The sequence below is a fragment of the Tympanuchus pallidicinctus genome, unplaced genomic scaffold (assembly GCF_026119805.1).
Source record: "Tympanuchus pallidicinctus isolate F22 unplaced genomic scaffold, pur_lepc_1.0 scaffold9, whole genome shotgun sequence".
NCBI classification, from domain to species: domain Eukaryota; kingdom Metazoa; phylum Chordata; class Aves; order Galliformes; family Phasianidae; genus Tympanuchus; species Tympanuchus pallidicinctus.
In genome coordinates, this window is record NW_026294813.1 from 5,642,501 (window position 1) to 5,655,934 (window position 13,434).

Here is a 13,434-nt window from a genome sequence, read left to right on the forward strand (position 1 = left end):
GAAAACAAATGACCAATCAACAAATGACCATCTTAATGAAAAATGGTATCTTTCATTAAGAGTATTATAGCATGGTTTAAATAATGAATATTGGTTAAGCACTGCAGTATTTAGATGTTAATCTGATCTAATTTGCTTCCACCTACGCCAGTGTAACCCCTAGTGCCATATCTGAAGAGAAGAAGGATCTGGAACAGGAGACAATTCCTCTGTTTAATATCTGAATAGCTGAGCATCTGTATTATCTCATCAATCACACAGTGAAAGTCCACTGTGACATTTCTGGTCCAACAAAGCAAGTTTATTTTCAGACTGCCACATCTGCACTATTGTTATTAATTATTGATGCTCAGTTCACTTACCAGCTGGGAAATAGCCAGCTACAAAGCAGGTATGTTCTGCTTCTTGCTGTGCATTCATAAAGAACAATGGGCAGGAACCCAAAAACTACAGGGTAATTCTGGCACATTCTATGTGCTTTTGAAAATTAAAACTGAAGTTTGTTAAGGCGACTCTCTTCTCACCAAATGTGGATAGTAACTATGCATGATCTGTCACGTTTTCTCAACTAAAAAATTCTAGTGTTTCAAACTCATCAGGACTTCCATGTTTTTTTTCTGAGTGAAAGAATATGGCGTAGGAAAGGAGCAGTCAGGATATTCTTACTGCTACCCAGTTCTAAAAAGAGGCTAAATACATCCCTCATACTTCAGCCCTGATTTGTAGGGGTGCAAGCTGCAGAGGCACTACTGCAGTGATGGAACAGCTGTCAGTTTGCAACTAGTGCTCACAGACAGGCTGCAGTCCACAATCCTGCCCTCTGTCCTGCTTCCCTGCAGTTAGATGAGTCTAGTTATGACCAATGGCAGGCCTAATCAACTGCCATATGAAACAGGAATGAAAAAAACTAACAGACAAACATTTAAAGTCCTCACACAGTCTGTTAGGTCCAACGGAAGTCAAAGGTGACTTCATTCTGCTGGTGAATTCCTGAAGCGTACCAGTAAGATTAGCTCCAAAGAGGAGCTCTACTCAGCCATCAGTAAACTAGCAGGATTGGAGTGAATGACTGCTACCACACATTCATGAAGGAGAAGAAAGACATGGAGCAATCTGAGTAAATTCTGTCCAGACAATATTTGCTCTCTTTTCTGATTAGATGCTGTGCTTTCTGCATTAATACAGCTTGATACAGTTTAGTGGAGATAAGCACAAACACTGATTCTTGGTAGCAGATTTATAACAAGAAGATGGCACATACATACTGAAGTAGGTTCATGTGGGTGCAGGAACTTCTGCAGAAGCTCTTTGTCCCTTGGCAAAATGAGTGAATGGAGAGGCCCATAGGACCGAGAAGCAAATATGAATAATATCAGTCCCATAAGTATTTTTTCTCTTTGGTTGAAGAACACAAAGATAGAAAATAATGAAAAATGTCATAAAACTTAATAGCAGTCTTTTCCGATTAATTGCTACAATGCATGAGACAACTTCTTTTTCTTTCTTTCTTTTTTTTTTGACAGTACATCTATTGAAAACACTTTCTGATGAGGTTTGAACTTTTAAATCAAAGGTTTACTATTTTCAAAACAAAAACAGTAAGACACAGATTTTGCATACATTTCCATACATAATATGCATATTTTAGTTTCAGGATTTAGCTGAAAGAAAATGAAAGTTATCTTCATCAAAGCAATGTCGTCCAGGCTACCATAATGCTTAAGACTACTATCATATATGTTATCAGAAAGAAGTACTTTTTCATCACCGAGAGCTGTTTTCCAGGCAACCTAAAATCTTGCATTTGGAAATACCAAAGACAAGAGAAAATAACATATTCCTTTTTTTCAACTTAACAGATAAAGATTTTTTATATTACACACTGTTTGTTGGCCCACTGTAAATGTTAAGGATGATTTGCTGAAAACTGTAGAAAACTGAAATTAAAAATGGGAAACAATCAATTTGCAACATTCTCATCATGGATTCCTTTCACTTTTGGAAGAAGCAGTCTCTGTATATGCTGTTACTCAAATCCTTTACTTTAATGTAGTGTAGCTCTTTTTTCTCATGTACTGGAAGATAGACGACGGCAGACTTTGGAGTGGGTCTGACAAACTGGAAAGCGTGTAGGTGGTTTAAGCTATCACTAGCTTAGCATATGTGATCCAAATTATGTTTAATGACAAGCTCTTGAAGAAAAAATGACATCTTTTCACGGAACTAAGTTTTCCATATGCAATGTATGACATCAGGAATTCAGTACCAAACAATGCATGGAAAACTGTTGAGCAAACAGACTTGGAATACAGAATATTGTTTAAACATTTTAATGTACATTTAACCCACCAGCAATTACATTTTTTTTTATAAATTTTTAGATACTACTATTAGTGGGAAGAAAAGCCTATTTAAGTAGCTAATTTTCCACTCGTCTTAATTCTTCTTTCAGAAATAAAAAGTTAGAAGCAAAAAAAGTACGATATTTAGTTTATTAAGAACAAAGAATTTTAGTGTTGTCTTGTGCGTAATAGAGTCCACTCCCAAGAGTGATCATCAAGTTGAAATTCCATGTTTTTCTGTTTCCTGTATTTACATATGTAAAGAATATGACTCCTCTTAATGCCCATTCATTATGCAGAAAGAAGACAAGTGAAAAAATACACTAAATTGATTATTCTGAAATATTCATCCTTAAATTTCATCCTCTTCTTTTCACGTGATATTATTTATGCAACATCAGTGTCTCATTCTTTTATTTTAAATGGGAGTGACTATGCACTTGGCTGAAGACAACTTCAAATAAGCAGGGAATCTACTAATATCTCTTCACCCAAACCCAAGTTAATATATGTGCTACCAGAGAGTAGTGTTCAGAACACTTCTCCAGCTGGCTGCTGTAAGAAGTAGGCTTGTAGCTGCACGGCAGACTCAGTGCTGCACACGGATCACTGTGGACATGTTGCAGCTCATGCTGGATGTAGCCCCGTGGGACAGAGCTCCAGGGACACACAAGGGAAGTGGCACATGCAGCCCGTGTCAGTGCTCTGCACAACAGGACCACACAAATGGTGCTGTTGGGTAAGTGTGGCAGACAAGGAAGGACTTTAACACTGCCTGGAAGTACTTTCAAGGTTTCCTCCCCAGTACACAGAATAATGGATTTTTCTTAACTCATAGAACTAAATTCAATATTGAGAGGTAGAAGAAAAATAGCTTGTCTGTAGATCAAGCATGCCCTGCGCATGATTATTAGGCTGCAAGTTGGGAGGTGACAGCAAAAAGAACATATGCCCTTCAGAAGTGCACATAGCAGACATTAATTTAATGGGCCTAATTTGCTTTGAGGCTTTTTACATTTGTCCATTAACATGCTAATGTATTTTCCAATTTTATTTTTTCTCCTAAAGACAATTCAAAAAATGACTTCATATCTCTTATTACAAGAGGGACGTGTGATAGAACACAGAAAAAATAATAATTCTAGTGCACTGTAGCTATACCTGGTAGCTTGTAGTTCATTCAGGATGATGAAAGTAAAAGCACTATTTGAATGAACTGGGCTTTTTTTCCACAGTGCTGTCCAGAACAACAACCATTAGTGGCATATCCAGTACATTCAGTTGCCTAATGAGATGATGAAATTGAATGTTCATATTTTTAAGCCATAATTCTGAATATCAGACTGTGTTGATAGTAGCACAGTTGTTCTTTAAAGCTCTGCTCTGAAGATATCTCAGATGGTACCATGAGCAATCAATCCTAAACCAGGTATCCTTCAGGAAAAAAAACATCACAATTTCTGGTAATGGCTTAACTCTAACATTTCACAGCTTAGGATCTACTCTGCTCTTACCTAATTCTTCTATTCTTACCTAATTTCTATTCTATTGTCTTTGCCCAGACCCCACTCCCAATAACATCTTCATGTATTATGGGCACAGATGAATAACACATGATTAGTATTTTATTCTGTTGGCTTTTACTTGAAATTCACTACATTTTTACATTTTCATGTTACTTCAGGCAAGTTGGTTAGCACTAAGTTCAGCTACAAGTTCCTATGGAAATATGTAATAAACACAGCAGAACAGAATTCTTAAATCTTAAAAATTCTTAGAAATTTCATGCTGTATGCTAAGCCTGTGTCTCCTTCATAAAGTAAGCACAATATACACAGTCTGCCAGCTGATACATTCCTGAAGATGCTGAACTTGAGCATACTGAAGACAGTAAGCTATTTAAGTTGCACCAGAGGGAGGTGGAAAAAAAAGCCAACAAAAAATAAACCACACAACACACAAGAGAAAAAGAGGAAGGGGAATCATCTTTCATGGAAGACTCTCTGAACTTCTAGAGAGATGTAATTGTACATCTTTCCAAAAGAGACAAAAAAATCATCCATACAAAGCTTTTAGTCTCCTTCAGCCACGTGGGTCACCTAAGAATGCATTCCTTGATGTGAGACTTTAGCAGTGCAGTATTCTCAAATTTTGAATTCACCTACAAGGGAGCCCTCTATGGCAATGCTTTCAGCAGTCACCAGACAATGGCAGATACTGACAGACAAACACTTTGAGTTGGGACAACCTTTTCATTGCCAGAGTAATGACCCAAAGTGAGTGTACTATGCAAAAACACCCCTACCTAGCCTTTGAACTTTGCAAAGTGTGAAGTCATTCAGCTAGGTTTCAAACTATGACATAAAGGCCTAGGTTTTTATATTCTGTTTCTAACCTAGCCAGAGACACTGCATTAGAAATATTCTGGGTATAAATAACACCTCAACCTCAAAACTGTCAGTAAGAGGATAGCAAGGTTGTATTTAAAAAGTGGTTTATCTCAGAAAGATTTATTTTTGTTGCACGTCTATGGAACTCAACATACTGAGTTGATGGCATTTTAAAAAGCATACATAGCCTTCACATTCTCCTTTCCACCAAAAGGAACCAGATTCATAAATCTATGTTGACTGAGTCACTAAGAGAAAAGGGAGCATAAAAGCCCCCACAGAAATGTAATGATGATAAAAGCTGAGAGCTGTAAATTCTGCAACTGGCAGTAGAAAAGAGTAACTGAAGCAAATACTGTGGCATTATAACCAACTACAAGACACATGACTTGAAGTGGCATAGACTCATTCTTAACACTCACTTTTTTCATATTAAGATTTAACAGGAAAAAGAAGGGAACATAAAAGAAAATGAGACTAATTACTTGAAATGTAGGTGCTATCTAAGAGATTTACCTAAAGAGCATGGTTTGGTTTTTCCCTGTTTCTAACATAGGCTCTAGACCAAGCAGAGAAATGATGCCCTCCAAGTGGTTCCTATTTGTTGGAAAAAGAAATATATATTCCCCAAATCTTTGAATCATTTTAGGGTGGCATCACTAACATGCACAAAAGCAAGTACACACCTTGTTATTGCAGTGCCAGCTGCAAAAAGGCCTCCTCCTAAAGGCAGATCCAAAATCTGGGCAGAGCTCAACAGGAGATCTGCTGAGTCAAAGTATGTTTGCTCTGCTGTTTCTGCTAGCAGACAGATTTTCAGCACAGATTCACTCTCACTGATTAAACAGAAGCTGTCTGTCCTTGGGAATTCTTGAAAGTCTATATCTACAAAGGAGAATATTGTTCAGGGCTGTGTCTACTACCAACAAATTCACAGATTGACCTAGTATTGTTTCTTTACCATCAGTACTGGTTTATTTGAACTCTCCTGTGAAAAGGTTCACAAAAAGGTTTATGTGCTCAAGTTGTGCACCCAACCTGCTATCAGGGGCACAAGTGGGAGAATCCAACTTCCTCTGAGTCATGCCAACACATCTAATAATGATTCTTCATGTCTGAGGAAGGCATATTTTCTATCCCCGTTTTACCTGGACCTACAATGTTAGTTTGGAATTTCAATATTATAGTTCAGTATTGCTTTTCTCCATGATGCAAAAGTTTATGCAAGGACAAAGTATTTCTTTAGTCTTGATACATGAACCACTCCAAATATTTCACAAAAAAGAAAGTAAAAAAAAACTTTTTAGTAACAAAATTCAAATCCAAATTCCTTCTGAAGTCTAGAATAGAAAAGTATTTTTGCCTCTGTTATATTATTACTCCCATTTCGTTTTAGTTCTGTCTAAATATTTCAAAATTTAAAATTAAAAATATAGTCATTTTAGAGAAGAATGCACTGCAGAGATGAAAGCAGGTGACTGATTCTTTTTCAGGAGAACTAGCTGGAAGACTAGCAATACTCTCTAAAATAAATTATAGAAACATTTTAGTCCTTCACATGGATTAAACCTGAATTAGCTCTTGACAGAGACAGGGAAAAGGGTTATAAGCAATAAATCACGGGGTCCACATGCAGAAAACCTACTCAAGATTTCTCAAGCCAAATGTTTTTGCGTATATATAAAAAAATATTTATTTATGTTACAGTTTTTGTTGTTACTATTATTTGTAATCTTTAAGTTTTTAAATTTTACCTATGAATGTAGAATATGAATGTTTCCTGAAGGATCAAATGTTTGAAGTTTATCAGACTTTCAAATCCTTTAGCCAGGCTTTAAGACAGAACGATTTCTCAGTCCTACAGAATGGTAGACAAATGCTTGCCTGTGGTGCTGCTGTGTTGCATATCTTGGTGCTAATAGGTTTAGACAAAAATACAGACACTGACTTTTTTGTATGTAAAATGTTAATGGTCAAATTAGGTATAGCATATGTCACAGCTGGGCAAAGTCAAGCTGACCTAAGCATGGCATACTTGGAAATATGACAATCCATCCACTGTTATAAATGGGAGATGTCAGCCAGAAGTCAGACTTAAAAAAAAATGCTTTTCAGTACATTACAACAGCTCTGCATGAAATGCTTTTAGAGAATGATCTCTGCACACATTTTAAACTGACATTCTTTATCCAGACGTAAAAGGTACCTTTAGATTTATTGTACTGATTGTAATGTAGTTTCTAGATGAAGCCTTGAAGCTGATGGTCCTTGAGCTTGAATTTGACCCATTGTGCACATACATGAAATGCCACCACTGCCATCAGAGGCAGTTCTATGACGGGGAAAAGCATTTTAAGTTCCAGAGGGGCTTAAAATCTGCTGTTATTTTTTTGCCTCTGTATCTTTCACAAATGCACAGACACACACACATACACATCTGGTCTCCCAGAGCACTGCTAATTGTGACATTTTTAAAAATTCTTTCCTATTCAGAAGCAAGCTACAGTTTTAGAGCATGGGCTAATGAAAATCAATTATCAACCCTGAGATGGGGAGAAAAAACAAAGAGGAAGAGCAGCAAGGCAGCAACTGGGCTTATGAAATTAAAAATGAAAATAAAAGCAAATCTGATTCTCATCCTGACAAATGAGGCAGGACTGCCTGTCTGTCATCCCATTCATCATGCAGATGACTGCTCAGCAGCTCTAGGCATGTAATCATGCAATCCCCTTCCCTTCCCCAGATTTCTACAGTTGTTGCCAACTGTTTGTAAATATTCTAGATAAAAAGTGTGGGAAATTGAACTTTACAAACCTAAAAGATCCATAGCGTTTAAAAATATATTTTTTCTTGTTTCATTTTAACAGAGATTTTTTTGCTTTAACTGTTACGGAGCCGAACTGTTTTTCACCAGGAGAGAGAAAATGGCAATGATATTAGATCTAGGAGGTTGGAAAACAAACAGGTGGTGAAAAATTAATAATAAGTACTCATCTTCACTGTTGCTAAAAAAAATCTTTGTATCAGAGGAGACTCAATAATACATGGCATGCCATCTGGTTTGCCCAGAGACCGCGGCAATGAGATTTGCAGATTACAGCTGGCTCCTCACAGCCACTGTCACCCAGTTAACCCAGAGCTTGAATGAAAGCAGCCTATGAACAAAGGGCAGCAGAACCTTCTTTTCTGAAGGAAAATCGTCAGCTAGCTGCCCCAGCAAGCTAGCTGCCACAATTCTAGGCTCAGTGGTTGAGGGTGGTGTAATCCTTTATCTTGTTTTTGCTGAACTTTCAGAGCAGCACCTTCAAATAAAGCTTTCGGTTGCTTCTGAATAGGTAGGAAATTCTGTCCCAAGCTGTTGAACAGAGCAGTACTTGCAACTGTGAGCAGCAAGCCTTCAGCATGATACTACCAGCTGATACAAAAGACTCAGAACATCCCCTTGTCTTAACAAGTTGCAGTGTGAAAATCCATCTTCCAACTTGAGCATCATGTAGAGACTCCACTCAGATTAGCTCTCTTGTCCAAAAGCTCGTTATCTGGTCTGCACTAACCATGAGAGCTGATTCATTCTCTAGAAAATAGAGATGGATCTTTCATAAGAGCAGTTCAGTTTGGAGCTCAACAGCAGCAATAAGAGGGACACACTCTGGAGCTGTCCTTTTCTTTGGATGACTGAGTACATCACTGGTGTTCAGATTACTTGAGCAACACAAGATCTATTTCTTGTAGAACAGAATCAAGCTAAGTCCTCTAGTTCTTATCTTCTGAGTGCTGAATGTCCAGACTCAGCATACATGAATCGAGAAAATCTCTATGTGTGGAGACGAAATGTGCTCCATGGGTTTAGTGGCTTTTTCTGCCACAACAGGTTAAAAAGCTTGACAGAGAGAAAAAAATTTATTAGGCAGCTTGTGGCTGGGCAGCAATACTCACTACAAACAGCCATCACAACATCACTGACTTTTACTTCAAGTGTAAAACATGTTTGTGACCTTGTCTGTGTGAAAAAAGTACACAGTAGTGCATATCTTAACCAAAGATGCTAAAAAGAAATGTACTGAACAAATCACACATTTTGTTCAAACTCTGAACAAAAGCTTCAAACACAATTCTCCCACGAGGATAGAATGCAAGAGAGCACAGAGAGCACACAAGACAAATGCTAAATATATCATCCAGAATAATGCTAGAAGGCTCTTAGGTATGAAAATACATCTTGGAAGATAAGATGACACAGCTGAGAGCAATTCTAGCTTTCCTTTTGGATCAGCTGTTCTGTAAAAACATTACATTTTTTTGGATCCTTATTTCTCCTTGTCTGGTTAAAATGACACATTTTTATGGAAACATCTTGATACTCACAAAATATCTGGTAATATAACCATCCATTTTAAGTTCTATAACTCTGATGAAAGTTTTCTTCGTATTTTTTTACACTTGAGCTAGATGGATGAGAAATCTAACCCATTAAGGTTAAAAGCAACATAAAAATATTAAAAGACAACCCCACTCATAGCATCCCATTTCTTTCACTGAGCTACAGTAATGCTTTCAGGTAAGTTAGAAACTACTCATCAAATTGCTCATTTCTGTGGAATAATCCACATTCACTGACATCACAGAAAATGCAATGGTTGCTATAATTTCCTATGGAAAGCATTTTAAAGTATTCACTATCTTTCCACAAAATCAAAAATCCTGCCTTTGGGCATAGGCAATGTATCTGGAAATAAATTTTTCAAGATAATGTACACTATCACAACAGTTTAGTGATAACAAACATTACCTCTGATAGCTAATATAAATCTCAATAGCAAATATGAATTTGAATTTACTTACCAATCCTGCACAGCATTGAAGGATTCTTCATTTGTGATGTCATACATTAAAATGAAACCCATTGCACCCCGATAGTAAGCCGTGGTAATTGTTCTGTATCTCTCCTGACCTGCTGTGTCCTGAAACAGTAACAAAAAAACCTTTTACATACTGTAGATAAACAGACAATTTTTTTTTCCTTTCTTTTATAATTAGAAAGAGAACTAGCAAACTAGCAATGGTCACTGCACAACTGTGCAATCCTATTCATAAAATTAATTGAAAGGTGAGAAAAATGAGAATAACAACAGAAAGGAGTATTCTGCTTTGGATCATAATAAGAGGAACATGTCCATTCTGCAACATAGTGAGTGGTAAAAAGCAGAAAGAATGTTTTATATCAGAAGCCATTCACTGCTTCATATTGTGCAATGTATTTTGGATGAGAACCTTGTTTTCTGCTCCTGTCTGAGAGCTTCTCATTTTGATAGAGGGGAAAGGTAAGGTCTTATGTTCTGAAGAAACAGTTGGGGCAAATCAGCATCCCTACGACTTTTACCATAAGATCAGTATGGTTCTTGAAGTCTGTGGATGTACTGGCTAAAAATCAATGTTTAACTGCTCTGTTCGTATGATTTTAAACCACTGAAGTTCATGTCAACTTTAGCAAAAACAGAAATTTGTGCCGACAAAATATAGGGCTGAGATATTGTCCTTCTAAAATAAGAATGATCTCTGGAAACAAAAGATGGCTACTACAGACCAGTTTTCTTCCTCATTCTCTGTATTTTTGTAAAGTAAAGAATGAAAGTTTTCTTTTTTCTTATTCCTTGCTTTACTTATTTCCATTAAAAAAAATCTTCCCATCAGGGAGCATTTGTTACTACATTTACATGCAGTGTCTACCATAACTACCTGTAAGGAATCTGTACTGAGACTATGAGATAAAAGCAATAGTGAAATTACAGGAAGAGCGTAACTATATCCCATTCCAACAAACCTATTTAATATTTTTATCTGTGAACCTTGGAAGCTTTAGATGAACCATACATAACATTTCTGTGTAGTCCTCTAAATCTCTAATAGACAAGCTGTATATCTTTTTTTTTTCAATAGACTTTGAGTCATAATTCCATTATTTCAGATATTTTGGGTAGATGAGAACCAGTTTGTAATATGATCGAATTTATTTGTCTTCCTGCTGAAAAAGAGAAATAATTTGAGATAAACAATGTTTTATTTGGATTGTCTTCTGAAAGGGTTTCCTGTGTTAGTTGCGCTGCCTTATGAAAAGGAGAAAAATAATCAGGCATTCTTTATGCATATGTCATGCATTCTGTAATCCAACAAAGTAAAAAAGGAGATTCTACATGTATCAGAAACTACTTATTGAATAACAAATATAATAAGACAGTTGCTGAGACCAAACAAGGATATGTCTAAAATACATGTATTCAGTACATCCTGGTTTATGGCTGCTATTGCCTTGATGTAGTTTCAGTGCTCCAAGGCTAAAAGAGAAGTTAGACACTAAGAGGCCATGTGGCTCTGCCTGTGTGAGAAACATCAGACAGGCTTAAACTTCTCCTGTTTGCATTCTGAGCTGGCTGACACTTTTCCACATGTAGTCCAGAGGCAGGATAGCTGTTCTAACTGCTACAAATTTTCTGGGGGTACTCCTGAAATTAAGGTATTAAGACTCTTCCACTAAGCCACTGTACATTCTAACACACAGATGTCAGTTCTCTCTCAGTAGATTGTGCTTGTAAATAAGAGGAAAATTACCATTGAAATTTCAAGGAAAAACATTATTAGCAGGAAAAATGCAATCTTTCATTGTAAAAAAAAAACACACATGCCTTCGTATTTCTTGTACAGAGTAAGTTTCACTCTCATGTTTCACTGGCTTCATTTATTTGATTTGATACTTAGAAAAAGAGCTGGGAGGGATATGCTACAGTCTTACTGTACAGAACAGATGCAATTTCCAAACAAGTTTTGTCACTGTCTGCTTGTGTGCTTGTCTGTCAGTGGCGTGTTTGGTTGGCAATATGACGCTGTGACAAGCAGAAGGCTACTGTTACTGAAGCAAGTCTTATTTTGCTGTGGGTAATATCTACTGAAACCTGTCTGCAGATAAGAGTGAACAGTCCTCACAACCGAACCAGAAGGCATTGAGGATCCCTAGCTTAAGACACTAACCACTTTGCAGACAGTCTGAAAGGGAGTCAGTATGGACCTAGGCATTCTAATTACAGAGAATAAAAATGAGTGTAAAGTAAGACAAACAAAGATAAAAATTCTTAAATACTTTACACAAATGGAAGTATCTGCAGATGAGAATCCAAACACAGACAGAGTGGACCAAGGCATTGGGTTTGACTTGGTCAAAGGAAGGAAGCAGATATTTGGATTTTGTTCCCTATACAGCAAGCATATAATATATGCCTGCAGCTAATGTGACAACAACAAAAAAATTCATAAATGGTCTGTCAGCATATGGCATAGATGGATGACCATTAACAAGGCGGAGTTTAATCAGTTCATATGTTGATAATCACATTTATGTTGGTGTTATTACCAGTGCACTTGCTATAAAAAAACACACTTTTCATTGCTCTAATGTACAGATTATGTGCAGGAGTGTTTATGGTTCTGTGAGAAATGAAATTAATACCAGAAATCAGTTTTGTCAATGTTTTTGTGTTTTATATGTTCATAGGCATTTCCTCTGTATTCTGACTATAATATATTAAAAAACACCCCAAAGATAGCTCCTTATATAGTATTGCCAATTAACAGCAATAGCATGTTGGAGGAAGTAGTACGTTGAAAATATGAAATTCTTTAATATTAAGCAACACATTTTATTATACTGGTTTAATGTATCTGCATTAGATAGTGCAGTAGTGTAAGTGGATTTTTCTGTTTATTTACTTTTATTCTTACAGAAGAACTGAGCAGAAAAAAACTAATTTTCACATTTCACCATCTTTATATCTGTAAATCACTGTGATTTTTATCCTGAGGTATTAGTTTGTACTCAAAGAAAAGCTCCAATTTAGGTATGGCTGCTGACTGCTGTTATTTCACTTCAATCTTTTTAGCAAGACCATGGAATTGAACTGGTGACCATCTTTTTAGGCTTATATTCTGAAATATAATGTTGATATATTGCACTGATGTTTAGTTTAGCAAACTAAACAAAATAAGCCTGAGGAAGAATAAAATTTGACCTACTAATGAATGGCATTTTAACCAAGGCAGTTCATTTTCATCTTTGATGGGAAGAAAACAAGACACATGGATCATCCTGGGGGCTCTTTCATTCATGGGAATAAAGTATGATAAGGACAATTGACTGCTCATTAAAGAAGTAGAGTAGAAAAACCAAAGAGGATGAATGACAGTGAGGGAATGCTCTAGGACAGCAATGGTTGCAGAGGACTGGGAGAGCTATAATGTAATAGCCATCTGCGTAAGCAGAAATATGTAGAGACAGCAGTCCAGCTGGCATAGAAGAAATAACCTGCACATAAAGATAAGCATTTATGGAGCTAGAAAGTATCAAAACACAAAACACAGAAACCCTGTTTTTTATAAATATTTTGAAAATAATGACCATTTAGGCTTCCAATATAGAGTTAGCTGAACTAATTTAGCAGAAGTAAATCCCCTTTACCATCAAGGCCTGCTAAGGCAGATGTCATCCAGAATGTCTGCCACATTAGAACATATACTTCAATTATACCAATGATTTTGAGCAATGCATTAAATCTGTGCCTTTCTGAATTAATTTGCTGTGTGTGCAGTCCCTATCCCTTGTCAAGCACTTCACCACTGACATGAAGAATACTTTATGTAAATAATTTCTAAGTGGA

The 13,434-nt window shown here is 36.6% G+C and overlaps 1 protein-coding gene across 1 annotated transcript in view; it reads right to left on the minus strand.

Annotated features, from left to right (window-relative positions):
- Positions 1 to 13,434, minus strand: part of RAB3C (RAB3C, member RAS oncogene family) — a 128,331-nt gene that overhangs the window by 57,389 nt on the left and 57,508 nt on the right. The window contains exon 3 of the mRNA XM_052670478.1: positions 9,575 to 9,693. Within this exon, the coding sequence (XP_052526438.1) occupies positions 9,575 to 9,693 (119 nt within the window). The remainder of the gene's footprint in view (positions 1 to 9,574; positions 9,694 to 13,434) is intronic.